Here is a 26,458-nt window from a genome sequence, read left to right as displayed (position 1 = left end):
CGAAACAGCGCTGCACAGAGGCTCCCAAACGCTATTGATTTCCGAATGAATGGGTATTTGGCGTTATTATTGGCATTTTCAAAATGGCCTGGCGGGGGGTTCTTGTTGGCTTGGCAGCCTGTCAGGCCTGTACTATTATAGGGGAAACACTGACATCACAATGCCGAGTCACTTAATGTCATTCTTGCAAGCCACAGCTCTATGTGCAGCACACAGCAAACTTCAACATTGAATAGAAAATAATCATAACATGCAATGGTACAGTGTGCTGTCCTTATGAAAAGAAATAGGCCACAGCACATGCCCACTTGTCAGAATGAGAAAACAGTCTGCTTTGATAACAGACTTCTGTCTTTTTATGGTTTCCTGTGGAGGGGTCATCCACGGCGTGCCACTCCTCTTTTACCCACATTTCAGCAAACCTCCGAGCAGGGAAGGAGGCGACCCCTGGTCCATTTACTGAGATGAACAGCAGGCTATTCAGCGTGGAGATGTTCACTCTATTTCTAACGTCTGTGAGAATATGGTTCATGGCACTCAATCCTCTTTCACACTCAGCTCTTGACACCGGGAGTGTAGAAACAGTGGTGAGCACTTTGCGAAAATTCTCTCCTGTGACACCATGACACTTGAATTCATGGAATTCCTTGAAGAGTATGGAACTGGTTGCGGCCTCAACAGTGAAAATCTGCAGCGGCTGCAGAAATAATTCAGTTGTCATCTAGCCTGCACTCGATGCTGTCGGCCACGGAAAGGAAAAATCGTTCACAAAAGACCTTTGCCTTCTGATGTTCTCTGTCACTCGGCTGAGACACATTCACCCCCTTAAAGATGTGGAAACTTTCAAACTCCTCCTCAATGCACCTTGCGTTCACACCATCGGCTTGCCTCATAGACCTCAGGGATCTTAGTGCAACGTCCACCTCACTATTGGCACAGCTGTGGCATTTCTCCTCTGAAGAAACAAGGACAAGGCCTGCAGGGTCTCCATCATAAAAAAAATAAGTGAACTTCTCCATTTGAAGTATTTCAAAAATGATTCCAAACCAATCCTCTAATGTAGGCGATACTGGATTTAGCCACTTTCTAGTGATGGATTTTTTACTTGCTGCCAAAAGGGCCTGCAGCAGCTTTATATCCCTCCTCTGTTTCAAAAACAAAATGTGACCCAGATAAAGAGTCTCCAAGTTCAGAGGTATTTGAGTCTTGAATATCATACTTAATATTCTGTGAATGCCTTTCCAATCTCAACTTAAAGTGAGAGTTTTAAAAACAGAAAAAAACTTCTCAGTCTGTTTTTTAACTTTTTTTCTTTAATAATTGTCCAATATTGAAGTCGTAGTCCAGTGATAGGGTTGGTCTTCTGACACATCGTCTGCCATAATACAGCTGAGAGGGGCTTGCATCTCCAAAGAAAAAAAGCCTTAAACAAAAAGAGAGGAGGGTAGACAGATTGAAACAGAAAGAGGTGAGAGGTTCTGTCTATAGCTTACTACCCAGCAAAGAGAAAATAAGAAGAAAAACAGAAAGATGAGAAGGAGACGAGTGAAAATGTGAGCAGAAAGAGAACTCAGAGAGACTGTAGGTTATTGGTTTTCAAGCTGACTGATGACCTCAGACTGTGGCCTTTGAAGGGCAAACACAGTTCACACTGTGCGACAGAAACAGACCTGCTGCTTAACTCGACATCCAGCTCGGCCTCGCCGCCTTTTACTCAGCGGCTCAGAGAAATAACCCTGAGAATTCCACTCACCTTTTGTATTTTCTTTAACCTTTGTGTCTCGCTTCTGCTGCCGATAATGATGTTTGATTCATCGCTCTGTGTGTTTGTCTGTCACTTACAGACTTATAGACATATCCGGACAACTGATGTCAGAACAACTTAAGGTTAGCTGTGGACGTTCAGTCTGCAGAGGAGAAATCCTGAAGCTTTCTGATTTACATGTCGTTTATGGAACAACAGAGGATGATTAAGGGATTGCATCAAATTAAGGTGTTTGTGCATGGTACAAGGGGTTGTTGCATTTCTTCTCTTTTGGTAGAGGCTAATCATGTCCCCACACCTCCAGCCCCAGCCAAGCTAACACATTTTACATTTTATGATTGTTGGTACATTTTAAGGGGGTTTAACTCCTTATAAAAATCCCAAATCATTAAAGAGCCCTTAATATATTAAAGTCCATTACGAGATCGCCAAGGTTGATTGTGTCGATTTAACTGAAATGTGAGCCGCATGAGTACAAGAATAATAACGACAATGTCATTTGTGTGACAGTCAAATCATGAACACAGATTACATGCCAGAGACTGGATATGAATGAGATCTAGGAGTACGTATACAAATAGCGCTGATTCTATATGAAGAAATCTGATTTGGTTTGTACATACTACGCATTTGGACCACTTCAGCATGTATAAAGTGAATGTAGCCTTACAGGTGTTGGCAGGTGTATTTTTAAACTTCCAGGTTAGCTGTTTCCCCCCTGCTTCCAGTCTTTAAATTTAGCTAAGCTAAGCACTTCCTAAAAACACAGCTCCGTAGTTACCCCACAGACATAAGCTTGATATTCTCATTCTCATCAACAGACACTGAACCATTCTGTCAGCAGTAATAGTGATTAACGCATCATTACTCATTTTGAAATGTGCTATTTCACTCTCTGACAACAGTCATTTATGTAGTTTGTACAGTATTTTCGTACACTCTATTGTGAATTATTTAAGTTTACATGCTCCATTTTTTCTAAAAGGAGGATCAGATACAATTTGGAGACGGCGCTTGTCTCTGATGTTCTTTTGTGTTTTCCTTGATGAAAATCAATGTCGAAATTTCTTCAACCCAGACAATGTGTTGGATAAACTCTCATCAACGTGGAGCAAAATACCTATCAGTTTTCATCAGCAGGAGTTTTTCAAAAGTGTCTCCCATATTTAGTGTAAAATTGTTTCCAAAGATATTTTCACCGTCAGCTTCCTTTTGCAGTGAACAGAGCAGAGAAAGCCCCAGTGTGTATCTGATGCTGCAGTGGAAACAGGCTAATCTTTGCAGCTGGGTTTGTCTCTCCAGTGATTTGATGATTAGTTGAGGTCTGAAGGGCTGCAGAGGTGCTGTAATCTGAGGATTAACTGCAGTCAATGTGGGATTACACAGATTACAGTTGATTACAACTCAGATTATCTGCACTGTTACAATATAAAAGCCGATTCTATTTCTAATGCAGTGGTATTTAAAAAGTATCAAGTTTTTTTTTCTGATTTGTATAAGATAACTTAATAGGAAATAGGTGGTGAGGTCGTGTTATGACCTCATATACTGAAAGTCAGACAGCCTTCTTTGACATTGTTTTAATTCAAAGAAAAGAAAAGAAAAGTACAGAAATAAATTGTAATACATCAGTAAAAAAAAATGGAATGTACACTGGTATATGCATACTATTATATTTGTAATGAAGAGTGTATGGCATTGTTTTTTCCTGTGTCAGGGAGCGGTCAGTGAACGTGTCGGAGCCAGAGTCTTTGGAGCTGACAGTTTCCAACCTGAAACCAGAGGAAAGCTACAGCTTCAGGGTCATCGCTTACAATGACGTCGGGCCAGGAGAGAGCTCCGCCCCCCTGAGGATCACCACCAAACCTGACCGTAAGACACACACACACGTTAAAAAATGTTGTTTTAGTCTAAGGTGACGGTCCTTCTTGAAGCCTTTCCTCTTGCAGATGTGAAACTTAAAATACTTAAACAATGTAAATATCACATTTGTGTAGCTCGAGCAGCTAATTCTTCATCCATTCTAACAGTGAGGTGTTGTAGTGCTTTGGCCCCGATCTTGAGGGGCTGCTATAAGTTTTGCAGACTGACAGATGGCACTGTCCTTGCTGAGTTTGAAGCCTCAAAGCTTCAAATCCTTTCTTTTGGCTCAAACAAAAAGAAAGCCCCAAAACTTCATAAGTCTTCATCTGCACATCACTAGCATGCCATTGGCACATGTATTGATTGTTATTGTTCGATATGAACTGAGTTTCTTGAGTTAAATGTTAAATTTCTTTGTTCTAACTCGAGAGTAACCGTACTTACCATACTTTCCAGGAGTTAAAGGGGGTGATGACCAAAAACTTCCTGCTTTTATTGTCTTCGTTTACTGAGCTGATTTGCAAAATCTGACAAGACATTAGTATTATTATTACAAGTATTATTTGTACTGATGATGTTTTACTGATACAAGTAACATTTTGCCATGTACCTGTTTTAGGAGAATGAGTGAAATATGGTTCTGTCAGTAGATTGGAGGAACTATTTAATGGAGTCATGCTTTGTCAGCCAAAGTAGAGGGATGTTAAGGATGTTAAATGTCAAACCTTCTGACTTTTGTCGCATGTGATCTCGTGGCACAGTGTAACTTTTTTGAACAATTCTCTGAGTCAGCTTCCTACCACCTCCCTTCCAGATTTCCCTACATTAATATTTAATTGATAAATAAATACTGTTTTGGTCAGTGTGTGAGTATTATAAGTTGTATCAGTATTTGTGAGTGTGCGTGAGCAGTGTTTTGTCTCGGTTATGTCTCTACAGTCCAGGTTCCCAGCCGGGTGGAGTCTCTGCGAGCTGATGCTCTGTCTCCGACCTCCGTCCAGGTGAGCTGGGAGGCTCCCAGCCAACCAAACGGCCCTGTCCTGGGCTACAGACTGCTCTGGACTGAGAGCCCATCGGGCAAAGAGCAGGTCAGCGCCATTGCAGACATAGCACGACCTGTCAGTGTAATTTATTGAACCTTTGGATGCAATTTATATCACAACCCCTTCTCTGAGAGAAGGAATTCTCAAATTCAGACACACAGACTCATACACGCACCGCTGGAATCAATGAAATCAGTGCACAGTGCACACAGGCCTGACTTTATTTACAGGTCATAAACCAAGGGAGTAAAAACACAGCAAAAACAACCTAAATGTTCTCAAATGATTTACGCTGCCTGAATGAAGTGTAATCCCTCCCCTGTGTCTGTTTGTTCAGAGTGTGGAGGTGAATGGACTCAGCTACAAGATGGAAGGACTGAACAAGTTCACAGAGTACACTGTTCGGGTTTTGGCCATCAACCGCTACGGACCGGGCACCACCTCGGAGACCGCCATCGTCACCACCCAATCAGATGGTGAGCTTTACCTCAAGGTCTTCTTGTTTATCCAGTCTGGTATCCTGATGTTTAAAAACTGTCTAATTTCGTCAAAGTTCAAATTTCATGGCAAATTCTACAACTCAACCAGTTTGTTGACATTCCTGCATTTGAACTCTTATTGAACACCACATCAAGCTATTGTTACCATCATGTTGTAATTCTTTCAGTAGCGACTTGGTGGTGTGTTTAATGATTCTCTGACAAAACCAGCCAACAAACAATAGCTAAACATGGAAAAGTTATAGCGTGGCAGTTAATTCTTGACCTTGGGAAGTCATACCTGTGATGAAATATTCAAAAATGAAGGTTACTTAGTTCACGTGATGCAAGAATGGATCGTCACCTGAGCAAAGCAGGCAACTGCCACAGAGCCTCAGACACTTAGGGGAACCCAAGACCCTGAGCTTCATGGCGTAGTGGCTGGTTTGTGGTTGTTTGAGTAATATATGACCAACCTTAAAGCCATTGCCAGTTGATATTGTGCTTTGCCTGTATACATTATCTGACATTGATGCCCTATATTTGAGAGGTGCGCTGTGTCAAAATCTAGTCCTAAGTCTGATTAAGTAAGTCTTGATTATTTTAGTTATGTGTTTACATGGTGTGTACTAAATGAGTTTGTATTTAATCAAAGTACCACACAGCAAACTTATGTCTATGTATTACCCTAGCAGAGAAATACTGTACAAAATGCACAGAAAGTCAGTGGAACTTGGGGTTATTCAGGGCGAGGGCACCTCATTGACCTCCTAGCAGGTTAATTTAGCCATGACACCTGAGGAAGCTCTAATTTCAGATGTCAGAGTGTCATTGAAATTATCATAACTCCTAAGTCCCTAAAGATCCCATGAAATGAGCACTTGATCTTTCTGGAGAACAGTGCATCTTCAGTGGTGACATCATGCTGCGCTGGTAACTAAAAGGTCAAGGTTTTTGGCTTTTTAGCAATCGCACCTTTCTGCTTGTCTATCGAATCATAATTCTCTTCTCTCCATAACCAGTAGTCCTCTGGGTTTCCACTTAAGATGCTGTTGGATCTCTGTGCTATTTTACAAATACTGAGGTTGTGAGACCCACATGTTTTTTTAAGGTGTTGGACCTGTTCTTTCGCCTGGTTTGGTTTAAAAATGACAAACCAGGAGACTAGTGCTTATAATACCTCTATAATTTCCAGACTCATTCCTTAAAAAGGTCTTTTTTTAAAAAAATTTAACGCCACAAAAATGCAAACATGGAAGTAAAGAAAGTAGGCACCTATTAAAACATTTTACATGTTAAATGTATTAATCAAATATTGCGTTGTCTTTCAACCACACCCCCAAAATATAAGACCAAAAAAAAAAAAAGGTTTCATATCATATTATATCATGGATATTTTAAAGGCACGTATTTCACATGATATTAAGAAACTACTGAAGCTGAGGCCTACATTTCAAAATAAAAGTTGATGTAGTCAGTGATATTATTTCCACATCTGACTTCCACTAAAAATGAAATGTAGTCATAATAACCACACATCCCCTGAAATACTACGAATCTGATCTGAATGGAAGCCATGGCCTTGCATACATCATATTTTAGAGAAATGGTTCAGTTTCAGTGGACCTTGTAAAGATGTTAAGAATGAACTGAACTCTACAAGTGGAAGACATTCAGCAGATGAAAAGAATCTGAAGAGCAGCTTTTCCTGAGAGTCCTTGCTTGTTTAAAGCATTTCCACCGAGCGTAACTCATATTTATACAAAGTCAGCGCTGCCAAAGAGCTCCATACACAATGCTGATTTTATTTAAAGTTACATTAGCATCGCTAGCTCTTGTGTTACATTGATATTTTAGTAAAAACACATGAAGTTCAGGTCGTAGTAATTTTCAAAATAACGTCCACACAGCATTTACAGAGTAAAACTCTGTAAATTAAAGGTATGATAAAAAAAAAAAACATAAAATGAAGACAACCAATAAAAAGGCTGCTGATATTTCAAAAAACACATTTTGTCCATGAAAATACTGAGTGTCTCTGATGTCTGCAGTCTGACTAGTTTGAACTGGTCCCAGTTTATAGCCCTGCAGCCATTCAGCTGAGACCAGAGAACTGCTGGACCAGGTGCCGCATATTACCTGACACTGTGTGTGCGCATGAGAGGGGTCATTAGTTTGGATGAAGGGGCAGAAAATGTAGAGTGGAGTCGACCAGCAGCAACACAGTAATACACATTCTCACAGACACAAACACACACACACTCTCTCTCTCTCTCCTGCTGTCAGGAGTTTCATTGAAGGCTGGAGGGCCTTTAATTAAGCAGGGAGATTTTAGCCTCTCAGCGTGACACACTAATGAAGTCAACGCACACACACAGTGACAGAGAAAGAGAGAGAGAGAGAGAAACAGAGTAGAATATTTTGTGATGTGTGGAAGGAACATAGAGAGGAACAGAGAAATCAGCAGAAGTTCATTAATGGTAAAAAAAAAAAGAAACATTCAGAGAACAAAACATGAGCAGAAATCAAAAAATATTAATCAGTTTAAAGGCCTTTACACAGCGGGAGTATTTTAAAAAAAATTTTCACATGATTAATTCGCACATCAATATATTTTTTCAAACTGTTGTTTTTGTCAGAAGTATTTTCACACAGGAAACTAATATCATGCAGCAAAAAAAAGCAACGTGATCGGAATGAAGTCGATTTTTCGGAGCTTTTGCAGAGTGAATAAAGACATCGACTGCTCACAAGGTGTAATCTGCACAGACAGCTGTTTATCACGAAGGCCCAGGTGTGGTGTTGACATGAGATGCCAATGAATCGATATATTGATTCATGCATCATGTATCGTCATATGCATCATCATCATATATTTATAAATACAAACACTGTTGATTTCTTCCCGTGGAGTCGACATAAAAACTATTTTGGTTCAGTAAGTTTCTGCCGTCTGTCATCCTGGTGGAGGCAGTTTGGCTGGCTGCTGTCCTCTCAGCTCCCCAGGATCCGCTGCTGACAGACGGCCGCTTCTGCGGACAGAGACTCTGAACGCGGGTCGGAGATCATCATCATCATCATCATCAGATCCTGGTGAGCTGAGTGGACAGCAGCCAGCCAAACTGCCCTCACCAGGCTGACTGACAGCAGAACGAGCCGTCTCTAATTCTTTTGCGAATTCGTGTCATTTCTTCGTGTCACATCCCCAGTGTGTAAAGGCTTTAAAGAGTCAGACATCAGAGCTTGAACAGGTGATATAACAGTCAACAGAAAAGCAGAGCTGAGTTGGGCAAACACACCCTGGAAAACACTCCTTCTTTAGGTCTACATGCAGGCCCAAGAAGCATGTTATTCATCAGATAGAAGCGTTTGAACTATTCTCTGAGGTATCTGACTTTACTAATCAGAACAGCCGGCTCTCTTAACTCAAGGTTTTCCAGTCCAGCTCTTAATATATCTATGAAGAGCTAGACATTTTAAATCTAGCTCTTAATATGAGATAAGATGAAAGGGTGGATATAATCTCGCTCTGATTTGTTGAGTTTCACCAGCTACTAGAACCATTAGTCAGCTGTGCAGTAGTCAGTCTACTAGTTGCGCATATGACTTTATCCAGAATCACCACATTTACTGTAGTTAGTGTGTAAAACATTAGATATCTGCCTTTCACAGTCTCAATAATAACCTCAAATATGTTTGGATTGCTACTCAAAAATGAAGAAACACTTGATGTGAATAGTTGCAGTCACATTGATTGGATGAAACGTAACTACAAATCTTTACTAAATGTAACTTTTACTCAGGTTTTACTCCAGTAAAACCATGTCACTAACCTTTGCGACTTCACAGGGGTCAAAGTCAACATCTCAAGGCCACAAAAAAGGTTTTTTGCAGCTTCTGAGTTTGCTTCCACATTGTGTGGTCTGCTGCATATGGGCAGTAGTGTTTCTTCTGCTGGCCCCACCCATTCTGTCCTGCTCGGCCCATAGACTTTATGTTGGTATGAAGTCATGCACTTTAAAAATCACTTTTTCTAGGCTCTGGGAAAGTTTAACATATAAAAGACATCCATGGATTAAAAACTGTGTTATATAAAGAAGATTAATTGACCTTGTTTGCTGTCGTAGGTGTCCTGTCAACCGTCAAACAGACGTCTCTTTTATAATGTCAAACTTGAAGTGCACATACTTGTATCACCATAGCAACTTGCAAAGAGGGGTTCAACCAAGAATGACAGCTCATTTAACTTGGAGCCAAGTCCATTGGTATGTTGACATGCTTACAGTCCATAGTGAGTCTGACAATGTTATAGGAATGCAATGTTAAATCAGTGGAGAACTCTTTTAAGCCCCTCTGGGTTTCAGTAAATCCCCCCAAAAATCTATATGCTGTTATTACATGAACCCTGTCACATGACTAGTTTAGCAGTCAACTAGTATTCTGCATAAACTTGCGACTGAAACCGCAGTTGTTGTCAACTGTTATTCCTTGTATTAGAAAGGTGTCAATCAAGTTGGGATTGATGATAGCTTGAAGTCCTGTCGCTCATGTTTTGGTGGTGGGTGGGGACCATGGTTTATTTAATATCTCCTCAGAATGGAACCTCAGCTCTGACTTCAACATTCAGCACTGGGACGTGAATGTTGTCATTAATAAACTTCCATACATAGACGGTGAGAGAGAATGGAGGCAACTGTCCAGCTGCAATCACACCATAAAAATGATCTGAAATTACACACACACACAGATGCAGAGTGGATGTATTGTGAATCTTCCAGCTGCGTCTCGATGATAACAATGACTTGTGGGCTAATTGAATCCACAATAATACTGACACACACACACATGCATACACACACAGTGAGCAGCTGAATCAATAGATAAGCTGCTGACAGTTGGTTGGACAGACGCAGAGTTCATTCGAAGCAAAACACTTTGATTCTCAATTTGAACGTCAGATTCACCAGACAGTCACACTTCTGCGGCCTCTTCTTCTACTCTGTTTGCTGCCTCTTCATCCTCCCGTCTCCTAATATTCATCTTCATCGTGACTGTCACCATCAATTTGTTTTCCTTTTTCATCTTCGTTTCACTTTCTTCATTTATGGTTTTGTCTTCATTGTCTTTTATGTCATTTTTTTTCTGTTTTCATGCTTTACCTTCTTCTTCTTCTTCTTCTTCTTCTACCACTTTCTCCTGTGCTTCTCTTATAATGCCATAGTGTTTGTGATTTTAAGTCACAATTTTTTAAAGAACTTTAAGAAGTAAAGAAACTAGAACTGACTTCAGATTCAATCTGATGTCCTGACGGTTCAGAGGGATGAGTTTTGTGTGTGTGTGTGTGTGTGTGTGTGTGTGTGTGTGTGTGTGTGTGTGTGTGTGTGTGTGTGTGTGTGTGTGTGTGTGTGTGTGTGTGTGTGTGTGTGTGTGTGTGTGTGTGTGTGTGTGTGTGTGTGTGTGTGATGACACCTGTCATGTGTCCAGTGTTGTTTTGCCGTCGTGACATAGTCAGATCTCGAAGGCTTCGAGCCGTCAACAGCATCAGTCTGTCTGCTTCCTATTTGTGCTGATGTCATCAGCTTGATTGATTGACAGCAGTGACACCAGGCAGAGTCAGCCCAGCACTCAGCCAAACACACCGACACTGTGGCTAATAATATATCATTTGTAAGAAGGTGTTCACGTCCATAATATCTGAGAGATACAAACTAAGGCTGTTTTTAGCCTAGCTTAGCACAAAAGACTGGCAGTGTAGCTGAAAAGATAGAGCATCCATCACCTCTGGAGCTGTCTGGTTTATTTATGGAAGTGATGCCCATATTTAGATGTGGGAAACACTGTAGACAAGATCTTTAATGCCTGTTATTTATGCTACATTACACACATTATTGTGTTTGTTTTCAGAGATCATCTATCAAATCACAGATGAGTTTGACCTTTGACCTATGTAGGAATTAAAATAGAGAACCACAGGTGTTATCCAAGTGCAGTGACGAATATTAAGAAAATGTCAGTGTCATTGGTGAGGGATTGGTTTTAAAACCAGGTAACTGAATGTGTTCATAGTGATTCTTCACTGTTTGGGCTCCTGATTCCACAGCAGGTTTTTATTTCTTCTCCAATTGTTTCATCTGAAGGAGTTTTAGACACCTGAAGAAGTGGAAGTATGTAGCACTTAAAAAAGCAAACATTAGAGAAAGGCCTGAAAACTACAGTAAAGGGCTCTTCTTGCATATTAGCATTTCATTTCCATAAAGCTGTGAAACATGTGAGAGAAAGATAAATCACTTTATTATCCCTTAATTATCATGTAGCCCTTTAGATTAATCATGGAAGCCCATGTAGAGTCTTGAGCAAAGACAACAGGTTGGTGGATGTTGTAGCATTTCCTGCAGTCTGTACAATGATTCTTAATAGTATTGTAAAGTACTATAATGGTATGTATAGTTTCCTCTGTGTGAGCAGCTGCTTTTGTCTTTGACTAATTTGAAAACTGCTGTTTTTAAGCTGATATATTAACACTGTTTTCATGTTTGTGTCTGCAGTACCCAGCGCTCCTCCTCAGAATATCACCTTGGAGGTTGTCCTGTCCAGGGTGAGTTTTTTTACATTTTCATGCTTTTATTCCATCTTCTGTCTGTGCACATCTCTACACACACACTCACCTCAACAAACTGCTCCGTTCCTGCTGGTATTAGCAGCAAAGAAAATGCAGTATTATTTTATAACATGATAGATTTTCAATGATCTCACAAGATGTGAGCTTCTTTATAAAGTTACCTTCATAAACTGTTCTTTAAACACATTTCTGGCTGGTTTTCCAGGTTTCTACCCAGAAAGTGAATGATGACTGTTTATTCTGACACATTTAAACTGTGACACTGCCATCAGTCATCAGTTTCCCTCTGGTGATCTGGCCTCATTTTACTGATTGATGTGATCCACAAATATATTTTTTTATTTCATTTTATTTTTTTTGCCCATATTCCCAGCTCGTTTAATTTCCCTCTGTTTACTGTCCAAACTGCTAGTGTGATTTATGGGATGAGAATGCTACAGAGGTCGCTTCGACATACTGTATTTTCACGGGTATTAACTCTTGTTCACTCATTCAATAAAAAAACACATATTTGATATGAAATAGAAAGTGATGACCTCCGCGGGTCAGGGGCCCGGGGCCATGCAGGGGGCAGCTAGAAGGTGCTCGAGAGAAAAAGATGAAAATGGAAATTCACCTTGCAGCAGCAGTTCAAAATACAACATGAACACATAAATATGTAAAATATTGTACATATATATGGACACAAGCCAGAACAGCCAAAGAATCCAAAGAAGTTGGCGCCCAATTAGTCTAACAGCCAATCACATCAGCTCCCTCCATCTGCTGTTATCTGTAAAAGCAGCTGAGAATTTAATGAGCAGAGAGAAGAGTAGATATACATATCTACATATAATATATACACAATATGTAGTACCTCAAAGATTCATGTACAGCAGTATAATAATGTCTAATATGTAAATGTACTGAGCTTAAAATATTACTATACAGCTTCCCAAAAATGCTCTCAAAGGCAGTGGGTGTTTTAGTTTTTACATGTTACAAGTTTCATTTAATTTTAATGTTTTGGTTTTTATTTTGCTTTTTACTGTTTGTTGTTGTGCTGTTGTTTTGTCTGGGACTACAGATGCAAATTAGCTTCAAGCTAACTCTGGTGCAGTGCATCTTTAATGTTTTAAACTGCACACTGTCCTGTTCAATAAGTAAATCAACTTGAAATGTTGGGTTTCCACCAGTAACTTATTGCAGCTCTTATATGTCTGAAAGCGATCTGTAAAAAGTCAAATAAAGTTACGCTTACAGGTACGTGATGTAGAGGAGAGTTGAAATAAAATGATTACCCTCTAGTACCTTCAGAGATGTGACCTGTTTCATCAGATGTTCCTCCTGTTCAGAAAGCAGCAGCAGAGAACATGATGAATGTTTTCGAACACAGCTCATAATTTATGTCCATAAAGAGGAGGTTGAGACAGTCTGTGGAGAGCTGACCTAATTTAGTTCCTGTCCGCTTTTTTTCCCCCTGCATGTGATTGATATTTCTCTGCTGATCGGCTCTCAGGTCAGGGCTGATCGATCAGTGATGTCAGAGCTGCCTGGCAGTTTAAAGCCTCATGATACAAGTTTGAAAAGGAGGAGTATTCTACTAAACAGAGAGAGAGAGAGAGAGAGAGAGAGATGCAGGGCTGAATAGGCTGCTGCTAAGATAAATTCAGGCTGAATACCTAGCTACATAGCTGTACTGTTTAAAACCCTGCTCAAGTGTTTCTCAGAAAGCTCTGCCAGCTCCACATAATGACCTCTGACCTCCCTGTAGAGGGAAATACTTTTATTAAAGATCTTGTAGTTCTAACAGCACTAGGAGTATCAGTTCTATTCCTAAACACCACCTGTTGTCCTCAATCCACCAATCACAGCTGAGCACGATTTTGGACAACCTCCATCATCTTTTCTGCTCCAATGCTTCAGCTGTACAGTATACATACATACATACATATATATGTAACAAACTACAAAAAAAACATTGAAAGTGGTCAAAATATGTTTGTTTTGGTCAGAAACACTAAAGAACAAATTTACTAAGCAGCACTAACAGGTTGCCACAACTCCCCGCCCCCATAGTCCGTATGGCACCAAATATTTTATTTTATTTATTATAAATTTATATATAATTATTGCACTATTTTTCTTTCTAAGAATCAGGTTTAATACTAGGTCTGTATTTTTATTATATCTGGATATTTTTGTGGTGCAACTACTCTATATCTGATGTCATTGTGATTTTTGTTTCATTTCCCATCTTAACCTTCCGTACGGCCCATGTAAATCCCATCTGCTTTTTGAAGGTGGATCACTTTTACATTATTATAATTATTATTTATTTATTTATTATTTTTATTCTATTGTTTTGTTGTCCTTTCTTAAACGTGTATGCAATAAGGAGCACCTTGCAAACATTCACCAAATTGACACAGAAACAGGCACAAAAGTCCAATTGTATATAATTGTATGTTTTGAATGTTGAATATGTGCAGCATTGAGGTTTAGCTTCTAGGCTCTGACCTTGCCCACAAAAAAAGCTCAGCAAAGTAGGGAGTGATGATGATGACTTCTCCTTTTAGGGGATGTTGACTCAGTCTATAGGTGGATGGTGGATGGGTTGGATATATGTTGCAGTGAGAAGCGTATCCCATGTGGGTGTAGCAGCCGACTCTTTAGATTCTTTTTAATAGCCTGCAATTAGGATTGTTAAATTGTAATAGATGGGTAGACGTTGCAGTATTGTTGACATAGCAGCAGTAATTAAAAGGGGAGTGATTTTTTTTTTAAAATGTTGAAATCTCTAAAAACTGTATGTGAACTCCTGCAGCATCATGCTCACTCCATAATTGCCACACAAGTACATAAACACAGACTGTGTGTGTGTGTGTGTGTGTGTGTGTGTGCGTGTGCGTGCGTGTCCAGCCTCAGTCAGTTTCTCTGCAGCTTATTGCTGAAGGAGAAAATATGAATCTTACTGCTCTTGTCAAGTTTCTGCTGTCAAACCAACTTTTTAGACAAATCTGACATTTTCTCAACTTTCCTCCAGTCAGTGGAGCGTTACTGTCAGAGTGTGTGTGGTTGTGTGTGTGTGTGTATGTGTGTGTGTGTGTGTGTGTGTGTGCTGTTGTTGAATGCTTGGTTGAACACACAGCCAGAGTTTAGAGTATGTATGTCAGTCTGGGGGGGTTTTTACCCAGAATTCTCCAGAGAGTCCAGCCAGGGTCACTGTCTCTCTGGCTTTCAAAGTAGGGATCAGGAGGGGATTCTGTCAACATCCAGCATACCACGAATTTCACATTTCAGCTCAATTACTTGTCTAAGAATAGCTTTTGGGAGGTTTCCTGTTGGAGTACTAAACCTCCCAGTGAGTCTCTGCAGGAGTCAGATGTGCTTGACTCATTTAAAGATTCATTAAAAGAACCAGCAGTGAAGGGTCCAGCTGAGCTCAGCTCAAAGTGTTCATTTGACTTCTGCTGACATGAAATGAAGTTTTACAGAATTCATTGTGAAAACTGTTAGGTATTATCTCTCTATGAGGGCGGTATAAGCCATAGTTCATTCTGGCCTTTTGGAAACATCCTGCTTCACAAAGTTCTCCATTAAGCCTCTCACAAGCAAAAGAATCTGTAGCTTCTGTTTGCATTTATTCAGTGAATTCAAGACGCAATTAAACATGTCTAAAGTAGCAAACAGGGTGAGTCTTAATACAATTATTGTAGAAAAATGCTGTTCTATAGCAGTGTGATAGAAGTTCCTTTTTTTTATTTTCCACTTTTTGGGGAAGGAAATATAAATTACAATGATACTCCAGCCACTGTGCATATTTTTCAAAAGAGACCAAAACCTTTTTTGGACATATTTGTGAAAATAGTGTTGAAGCTTCAAGCCTCTATGTGGGCATGTCCCATCACAAAGGTTGACTGACATGTGAGAGCTGGTGTTGCTAGGAGACCTGCTGTTAATTTTTGTAATGCGGTACTGACTGCAGAACACCATACTGAATATCCCATGAAAGTTGATACCAAGCAGCAGTTACCAAGGCATGAGGCTGAAGCAATGCAGAAGTACCTTAAAGTGCCCCCCAACAGACACCAGACGCTCCAACTGACTTCCTTTCAAAAAGACTGTATGGGTGGCAAACAAATCCAAATGGGGAAAAGGCAGAAGGCAAAGTTTCCAGAAACTGTCCACAGTTAGTACACAAGAACTGCTCAATGGGAAACTAAGAACAAATACACTAGGAGCACTGAGATAATACAAGGGAAACAACAAGGAATGGCAAGAAGTCTGACTTCCAAAATCTACGATGAGGACAATCTGGCAACTAAAGAGGGGAAACACTGGGCTTCAAATACACAGGGACTGATTACTAACTAAACACAGGTGAGTGAAATGAGACACAGGTGAAACACATGAGGTAATCAACAAAGGCGGGAAAACGCTGGAAGTAAAAGTAACAAAACACAAAGAGAAGACATTTCAAAATAAAATAGGAACTAAATTGAAAATCCGAACACAAAACATAGACAGTGCTGGCAGAACATGACAAACTCAGGCCTGAGTGTGATTATAGATGCAATATTAGTAAGTTTGATGTTACTTGAGTATGATATCTGCCCTATTAGCAGATTTAAGCTAACATAGCTAATGTTAGCCCAACATGTGCACCGCTTGGTGTTCCCAGTAAGCTAGCATTAGCTTGGGTCCGAGGTAGCAGGGTGTGTTTCCAGAGTGTGAAAGGCAACGCCCGACACTCCTTATTTGGACAGTCCTGGCTCTAAAGTTAAAAGATGATGCCGACATAAACTGCATGTCAGGGCCTCAAACCAGCTCCAAGGCAAACCGACAGGTGATGTCACACCTCCCTACATCCATGTTTATATACAGTCTATGGTTGATATTAGGGCTGTCACAATATCAGATTTTCACAACACGATTATCGTGGCCAAAAGAATTCACGATAACAATATTATCGCAATATCTATAGAAAATTTGGCAAAAATAGATAAATAATGCTATCAGTCAAATCATCTTTAACTTTGTTTATTGTGTGTTTTGCCTCTCTTCTGGCAAATTAATTACTCTCAAAATACGAGTTTAGGGACATGGAAAGAGAGTTGGTAACCATAACTGTACATACTACAGAAAATTAATATTCTTCACGTTTTTCTAACGGTGTATCTAGCCATCTTCCAAAACAAAGGCTATTTAGAGAGACCAAATAACCCCTGCTTCAGAGTAACTGAAGCATAAACACATTGTAGTGCTTTGTTCCCCTGCTGAAACTAAACTTTGTGCATATAAAAGAGTCAAAACACGTTCTATGGTGGAAAAGCAGTTCATATAAAAAGTAAATCAGAGCAAACTATTTATATTTACATATTTCCATGTTGTGGCTTTATAAAGAGCAATAAAGCTGCATATGGTCAATTTTGGAATTTCATTGGCTATTTGAAGCACCAGTCATCGGCAGAATCTGTTCCTTTTGGCTCAGTCTTTACATGAAAGAAGAGGTGCAGGCACCTCCATTCAGTGCGGACTCTTGTTGGGTATTGTAGGTTGTGGACAGGACATGGAAGCTCCTTTTGGGTCCAGTGAGGTGTCAATTGAAAGATGAGAGTGCAGCGGCCATTTTGATACTGAGATGTTGCTAATATTTACATGCTAACGTGAGTTATGACGGAGAATACATGGGAAGATGAGGAAATGGAACATTAAGGGGTTTTAAGAAGCACTGGATTATTTACACAATATTATCATATGTGAATTATTAACATAGTATCAATATTTAATTTTTTAAATACCATGGTTATCACCCCTAGATGATACAAGATAATTTTTCCTTTTTTTCAACAACACCATACAGAGTTGATTATGTGCAGTTAGTGATGTTCCTTTACAATATTCAACATTTGGGAGGATCCACTTATTCCACTGGAAAAATGGGAGCTAGCAAGCTAGCTTGCTAATGTTAGCATTGATTCCCACTAGAGGGCACTTTTGTTGTCTGAGTCATCTGCAGCTCTTGCACACTTAGCATAATGTTCGTCCCACATTATTGAAAGGAGGGGGTCTAGTTAGCTCTTTTTCATGGGTGGAGTTGTGGTGAAAGCCAAGGATTCAGCATGATGTACAGAGTGTTCAAATCACAAGTGGAACAATGGCTAATGACGTTGCTCCCCTAGCTGTTATATTTAGGCCTTTGGAATTGAAGTGATATTACAAAAAATGTTAAATGACCGTTCAGATAGATACTACGCCAATGAAATCCCAGTACTGATATTGTTGGTCAATACTGAAATTCATACCCCCAGGAAAATACCATTATCACTGCAGAAAAGTAAATCAAAATGTATATATTCTTTTTGTTGGTTCAGTTTTGACCAAATAAATAAGCAATTCAAAACAAACACCAACAATTTATTGTAATTTGGATGTAATTGAGGCTTTGAAAATTGGAGTGGTTGTATTTGTAGGTTTGAGAGAGACTTTCTGGTTTCTGATAATTCTGTGGTTTTGTCTTTCTTTCATTCATTCATTTAGTCATTTGTTCATTCGTATGTTGGGTCAGCTAGTTATTCGTGCAGTTATTCTCTACACAAAGCACACACTTTGTGAAATCATCCATTCATCTTTTCAATGTATTTATGTTTGAAACACCAGCTGTTCTGACTGTCACACACCTGTGATGATGTCATACAACAGCAAATAATTACCGTTAAACATCTCAGATTCCTTCGCTCCGATGTTTGGTGTGGAGCCATCGTTGAAAGGGGATTACACCTTCAGAGACAGAAACAGAGACATAATTATCGGTGGTTTGTTGTTATTCATCAGCTCTGTTTCATACTTGAACTGTCTTCTCCTCTGAATCAAATTACTCCAGTGTTGCCTGAAGCTCTGCCCACCTCATCAGGAGTACAACTCCTAATTAGACAGAGCAGAAAACAGCCAAGCTCTGACTGGACGGAGTCCTGTGAGCTGGAAGTCATGAAATTTAACTGAAAACATGCCTTTTTTTCTGTAGAATGCTCCTGAGGATTTCTGTCTGTATTCTGAGATAAATCAACATATACTGTTGAGTATACTGTTTTACTGCAACAAAGATAAAACAATGATTTTATTTTTAGTATTCAGTAACTACAGCTCCTATGATGCTTGCTCTCTTAAAAGGATGCGGTGTTTAAAATATGAAATATAAAACTATGTAAAGGCAGAAAGTAAGAAAGAATGTTGTTCTTTTACTGACTTTTTTAACATGTATTTGTATAGGTACATTATCATATAATTCATTAAGTAAAACATTTTACCATAAATTAGGTTTATTAACTTTTAAAATCAAATGGTGCTCTAAATGTATTAAATATATTCTCTGCATTTATAGCAGTCTAGTAAATAATACATTCTGATGAAATTAGTTATTATGCCTTGCATAATAACAGTAGTCCAACAAATAAATTAAACGTACTAGAAAAGATTTATTAATATTGCATTGCACTATTTAAAGTCACATTTAATTTAGATAAAGTGGTATTTGTATCTTTACCAAAGTAGAGCGCTGTCCTTTACTGCCTTATTTTTTACTTATGTCCAATTCTAGTGTCCTGTTAGAGAATATTAGCTGTATATTAAAATGTAGCATAAATATTTTTTTTAGATCCTAAAAACATGTGGAGGTGGTCGTTTTTCAGCCCTGAGTACTGTCTGCAGGTCTTCCTCTCAGGTGGTATACAAGCACAATAATCTCTACCAAAAACAAGCTGTGCCCTCACTTCATACTACATAGTAACTGTATAAATTATGTACTACAATATATACTAATCTTTATTGTATAGTGTTTTTTGCAGTTGGTATACAGCATACTACATGGTTTTCTACTAGTAGATGGAATGTAATACATGCAACTGCAAAACAAAAAGACAAAGACAAAAAGGTATTTTCAATTATTCCATTGTTATTTTTTGTTTTCTTAGGTATTCTTAAACCTATTAATTTCAGTGTTTTCCAGCTGTGAGTTTTTTCATGGTTTCCTTTGTGTATTGCACTGTGGGAGGGGTAGTGTTCATCAATAGCACCCTCAAAAATCAAGAGCTTTTATTCTACAAAACAACTGTTTTAAACTTCATTTTGAGTTGACACGGTACATACTCAAACACTGCTAACGATTAGTGTGTATGGATTTGGGAAACAGCTACAGGGTACGGTACCCTGTATGTAGCCTACGAGGCGTATCTAAGGGCAACAATACCCTGGCAACTGGACAGTCAGAGGACACCGTTTAGAGAGATTTTAGACTAAATCAAAATGAAACTGTAAAAGTAGGGGGAAGGGGGCAGAAACAGGCTTCTAAAATGAGAGGGGAAACATCATAGCTCCCCATCCCCAATGGAAATTTCATCCTTGAGTGATCTATATAATTATGCAAGATTATGTGGTAACCATGGTAACATGTATGCACGTCAGCAGGTGAGTGTTGTGTTTTTTCCCATATATGAGAAGGTAAAAAGTAAAACAGAGGTGTACTTTTGGTTTTTGAGTTATTGAAAAAAAAATCTGACAGTAATTAAAATAAATCAGCCTACATCACATGTAAACAATTAAGTAACTCAGATTTTGTTCTCTACCTTTCGTATTTTTCATATTTTTTTTAATATGTTTTGGACACAGGGAACCAACTGCTCAAACATACCTCTGTCTGTACTTCTTATATATTGAACTAACAGCTGTTTATTTTCTGAAAACACACACACACACATGTACACACACTGCATGTTGCAGCATGGTGTTGCATGTTGTATTGCACAGCAAATAGAGACAGTCTGCCCTCCGTGTGATTGCTCCTTACCCAGAGGACATTAACACACACGCACACACACAAGCACATACACACAGCTGATGTGATTGCAGCTCTCACCCAGAGGACATGAACAAACAATCACAGATTGAATTCAGGGAGTGTTTACTCACCTGGCCCTGTGTGTGTGTGTGTGTGTGTGTGTGTGTGTGTGTGTGTGTGTGTGTGTGTGTGTGTGTGTGTGTGTGTGTGTGTGTGTGTGTGTGTGTGTGTGTGTGTGTGTGTGTGTGTAGGTCACAGGGTGGATGAGGTGTTCTGTATGCAGCTCTCACTGCAGCTCTGCATACTGAAACGGAACACAACCCACTGAATTAATTCCAGTTTCAGTTTAAAGTTTTGTTTTTCTTTAAAGCTTTTTTATCCATCGATTGGGGAAAACTGCGGTGTTACAAAGTACAGCTAGAAATACAAAAAAAAACTGACTGTATTTCTTCACTGAAATGCACCAGTGCCATGTACTGCATCAGCATAATAGGAGGCTTTGTTGTTTCCTTTCATTTGTTAACTTAATTAACTACAGATTGCTAATTAAATTAACTTCACGGTGCATTTTCATAACTTTGAATTTTAAGTAACTCATATGGTAAGCCCAATTGTAACCTACTTGAAGGTCCAGTTTGAAGTAAACAGTAGCAATAGTAGAAGTATGAGAAATGTAATCATTATCAGCATTAGAAGAAGTAATATTAGCAGTATTGTTCTGTTATCGTCTAGGCTTCGCCCTCTAAGAGCTGTCGCTGTTGGGTTTATCTCTGCAAGCATACACAGTCGTGAAGATTTATTTCGCACCATTGTGCTCGCACAATTGCCCCTCTCAGTTCCGCATCCCCGGCTTGGCCTGAGATCTGCTCCCCATTTTTTCTTCAGTGTTTGATGCAGTCACCTGTTAAAGGAAGTGAAGAAAGAAGATATGTCTTTGGCTCAGCGTCTCACCCATGGATCATTAAAGATCATCAAAGAGAACTGGATATAGTGTCGGAGGCGGTGCCCTGTTCATTCCTGTGAAAGTTGCTCAGTGGCGCATGAAGCCAAAAAAACCACTTCCCGCTGTAAAGAAATTACACGAATTAAAACATACTGCGCATGCTCTGAAGGTCCAATCCACCCACTGAGCATACTCACCAGAGACTTCTGCTGGCTGAGACAGCTAACTTCCAGTTTAGCCCCCTGGATGACTTGAATGGGGATAAAACGGTTCAATCATGTGACTCTTCTAGACTTTCAAAAGGTGCTCGGAACGAATGGATAAAATTCTGATAGTGAAACGAGTCATTCGCAAGGGTCATGACTAGGGATGTGCAGAGAGCCTAGTATTTGTATTTGTATCTATATTTGTTGAGGCAGCAAAATTATTTATATTTGTATTCGAATAAAAGTGGAAATAGGCTTGAAAATCCTGTTTTTGTTTTTATTACACTTTTAATTTTAGGATATTAGTGTGTTAAAATAAATGTTTATGAATAAACTGTTATTAAGGAGGTCCCCACACCAAGTCTTGAACTTGAGTCTCCCAGATCATAGACGACTGTGACTACTGAGCTAAAACTTTGCTCATAGCAATCGCATAGACAGACCTGCATGTATTTATACACCCATAACACAGAGACAGCACATTATGTAACGCGTAGGGAAGAACTTCAAAGGCGATAATTGCTTTGCACTTTTCATTTATTGCCTAATTTTTACAACATAATTTGTGGATAGGAGAAGGGGAAGAGTCCCTTGGAAGCACTTCACACATATCAGTAGCTCAGCTTTATCTCTGGGAAACGCCCTCAAGTCCGGGAGTGATGTCCAAATAAGGAAATGTGCGTCATATAGCAGGTGGATGTGACCTCCACACCCGTTGTGAGATGTACCTCAGTGCAGAGTATGCCAGGATAGCGCTCACTCGCGGGCCGTGTGCTCCTTCTGTGTTCACCTGCCCATCATGGAGCTAAAGTGGCGAGCAGATGCCCTCTCAGCGCTGCAAGTAGAAGGTGATGGAGACAGCGCCTGGGCTGACCTTGCGAGCTATACGGTCGAAGAAGCACTGGAAATATTTCAACTGACCCAGCCTGGTAGGGGTGCACAGTGCAGTCCGATGACTCAGCTCCCTCCATCGCTTGCACTCCCCCAGCTCTCCCCTCTCCACAATGGGAGACCTGGAGTTTGTCAGTGAGAACGGAGCCCCGCATGTGTGATTGTCTCCCGCCTCACCACGGCCTGTCGGCCAACTGTCTGCCAGCATAGGCTCTCTTCCAAGACCTCCCAGGCATCATTAGGCTTCAGCAGATGTAAACCTACACCGCCTTCTCCTTGGGATCATGTCACCGCCTGCCTCACTTATCGCGCTCATCAGTGTGCCACCCAGACAGCAACAGTTTATAACATCATACTGCTCTTCTCCACTGTCTCTGCCATGGCTGCACAGCCCAGTTCACACCGTCTGGAGATGGCAACAGACATTGAGAAAGTGATGACAGCTATCCTGACCCTCTCCATGGCTGCAACAGTGGCGCAGGCCAGGATCAAGGCATGGCTGATGGTACTGCATCAGTAAGCTCCATGCTGTCCTGCTACCAGGGGCCAACTCCCAGCCTGCACCTGGTCTAAGCCAAGCCACCTTGCAAACCGCGGCGGCAATGATGGGATGCAGGGAATGTGTTTTTTTTAATGGAAACTGCCAGACACAATGGTCCATTTCAGAACCACCCACCTGTCACTAAAGATTAATTTCCTCATGATCAATTTGTTTCCACTGTGTACAGTGGAAACAAAGGCAGTCCACGGTGCTGAAAGTGCTGGAACACCTTGCCCCACTACTGACATAAAAGCATGTGGTGGTACAGACAGACAACATGACAACAGTGCTGCTTGAAGGTTGTGATCCCTTTTAAAAATTTGCTCTGTTTCTGCATAAATATGACCTAAAACGTGATCAGATTTCCATGAAAATCTTAACACTAGATAAAGAGATATGAATTCAACAAATGTGATACAAAATCCTTTTATTTGTTTGTTTATTTATTGAGGAATGATCCAATGTTAGATATTTGTACATGGCAAAAATATGTGAACCTCTAGCATTATCAATTCAATTCAAGGGGAAATTAGAGTCGGGTGTTTCAATCAATGGGTTGACAATCAACTGTGAGTCTGGGAGGCTCTGCCTTTTTTGAAGAAGAGAAATTTGGGTCTCCACTATCAAAGCCTGATCTTCACAACACAGGCTTGTGGAAATGTGTCATGTCTCGAACAAAGGAGATTTCTGAGGACCTTAGAAGAAGAGTTGTTGATGTTCATCGGGCTGGAAAGATTTACAAAACCATTTCTGAAGAGTTTGGACAGTCGACTTTCAGGCAGATCGTGTACAAATGGAAGACATCCAACACCATTGTTACCCTCGCCAGGAGAGGTTGAACAACAACGATCACACCAAGAGCAGACGTGTAATAGTCCAGGAGGCTACAAGGGACCCCAGGGTAACATCGAGGAAACTAAAGATCTCTCTTGCAGTGGCTACAGTCAGTGTTCATGAGTCCACCATCATGAGAACATTGAACATCAGTGATGTGCATGGCAGAGTTGCAAGGAAAAAAGCCACTTCTCTCCAAAAAGAACATTGCTGCCATCTACGGTTTGCTCAAGACCACGTGGATAAACCAGAAGGCGATTGGAAAAACGTTCTGTGGATGGATGAGACCAAAATCAAACTTTTCGGCTTGAATGAGAAGTTTTATGTTTGGCAATGAGCAAACACTGCATTCCGGCATAAGAACGTTAACCCATCTGTGAAACATGGTGGTGACATTATCATGATTTGGTGGAGTTTGCTGCCTCTGGACTTGAACAGCTTGCAATTATTGAAGGAGCTATGGGTTCTGAGTTGTACCAGCAAATTCTACAGGAAAATGGCAAAGTATCTGTCTGTGATCTGAAGCTCAACAGAAAGTGGGTCATGCAGTAAGACAACAACCCCAGACAACACAAATCGTTCTACCAAAGAATGGTTAAAGTAGAAGAAAGTTAATGTTTTGGAATGACCGAGTCAAAGTCCTGACTTTAATCCTATAGAAATGCTGTGGAAGGACCTGAAGCGGGCAGTTCATGTAAAGAAGCCCACCGACATCCCTGAGTTGAGACTGTTGTGTAAGGAGGAATGGACTAAAATTCCTTTATTAAGCCAATGTTCAGGGCTGATAAACAGTTTGGTTGAAATTGTTGCTGCAAAATGGGAAAGCAAGGGTCCACGTACTTTTGCCTTAAACAAATATGTAAGATTGGATAATTTTTCTCAATAAGTAAATGAAAAAGTTTAATGTTCTTTGTCTCATTTGTTTAATTGGGTTCCCTTTATTCAGTTTTAGGACTACTGCAAAAATCTGATCACATTTTAGGTCATATTTATGCTGAAATTTTGTTTGTGAAAACTCTAAAGGGTTCACAAACTTTCAAGCAGTACTGTGTATATCACCGGATGAGTGGAGGTTGAATAACACACTTAATCAACTGTATGGGACAGGTTAGGGAAAGCAGAGGGGGATCTATTTGCCTCATGAGAAGATGCACAGTGCACGTTATGATTCTCCATGAGCGCACTAGATGATCTTCCACTGCGAGTGGATGCCGTCTCTCACTGGCCGTGGCCCAAAGTTCCTTTACACTTTTCCCCAGTCCCCTGTTTCCTTGCCTTCAACCATGTATTCAGGTTATTGGCAACTCTTGCAGCACAGAAATGCATTCTCACAGACGGACAGCTCAATCCTACACTAGGCCAGCAGTTATGGGCCTGGGCCCTGAATGGGAGTATGTGGAGAGATTAGGGTTGCCCCCTGCAGCGGTATGCATTATCCAGGGGGCCCCTTCTACTACAGCCTGTTTTCAGCGCTGGGCTGTGGAGAAGGGCTCAGATCCCACATCGTGCCCTTTATCTTGTGTTAACTTTCATCCAGCTGTTAGTACATAGAAATCTGGCTCTATTTACATTTAAAACATATGCTGCAGCCATTTCATCCTTTCACGAAGGCTATGAAGAGAGATCTGTTTTTGTGCACCTGCTGGTTAAGCACTTCCTAAACAGAGTCAGAAGACAGAGATCTGTCATGCACTCTTGGCACTGCAGTGGGAATTACCTCTGGTGTTACGCACTCTGGGTGGACTGCCTTTCGAGTCACTTCCGCAAATCTCTCTCAAGTTACTGTCATTAAAGACAGCACTTCTCCCAGCCCTGACTTCAGCAAAAAGAGTAAGTGACTTATGTGCGCTCTCGGTCTCCCCGTCTTGTCTCATTATCAGAGAAGACGGGAGCACAGCCACTCTGCAGCCAAATCCCACATTCATGCCCAAGGTCATAACCAGCTCTTTTAGATCAAGAGATATTCCCCATGGACGGTTTCTTCAGTCCTCCTCACAGGAGTGAAAGAGAAGAAACGTCACACCAACTCTGCCTTGTGCGTGCACAGCAGGCCTCAGACAGACACAGCAGCTATTTGTACATTACAGAGAGCATTCGCAGCAGAAGCCCTTGATGAAACAGCACTTGGTCCAGTGGCTGTGTGATGCTATCACATGTGTCGCAGTGGGGGTAGATCCCCCGTATCCGTGAACACTCTGTGAGGTCTTTGTCCTCCTCCACAGCTCTTCTCAGAGGAATGGCAATGGTAGAAAATTGTGCAGCAGCATCATGGGCTTCACGTCGTCCTTTTATTCGGTTCTACCTGCGCGTCATGACCGAGCCCTCTCTGACTCATTCTGTGTTGAATGTGCTCAATGGTCAGTGACACACTCTCAGCTCCGGACACATTACGCGCACACACTCATCTTGGTAGAGAGCCATTATATGTGCCTCAAGCTGGCATATACTAAAAACTCTCT

The 26,458-nt window shown here is 40.4% G+C and overlaps 1 protein-coding gene across 1 annotated transcript in view; it reads left to right on the top strand.

Moving 5' to 3' along the window:
- Positions 1-26,458, top strand: part of dcc (DCC netrin 1 receptor) — a 196,618-nt gene that overhangs the window by 71,354 nt on the left and 98,806 nt on the right. The window contains exons 9-12 of the mRNA XM_044334582.1: positions 3,483-3,637; positions 4,568-4,716; positions 5,009-5,147; positions 11,696-11,745. Of these exons, the coding sequence (XP_044190517.1) occupies positions 3,483-3,637; positions 4,568-4,716; positions 5,009-5,147; positions 11,696-11,745 (493 nt within the window). The remainder of the gene's footprint in view (positions 1-3,482; positions 3,638-4,567; positions 4,717-5,008; positions 5,148-11,695; positions 11,746-26,458) is intronic.

The sequence above is a fragment of the Thunnus albacares genome, chromosome 18 (assembly GCF_914725855.1).
Source record: "Thunnus albacares chromosome 18, fThuAlb1.1, whole genome shotgun sequence".
In the NCBI taxonomy this organism is placed as follows: Eukaryota; Metazoa; Chordata; class Actinopteri; order Scombriformes; family Scombridae; genus Thunnus; species Thunnus albacares.
This window is presented reverse-complemented; position numbering and strand designations above follow the sequence as displayed.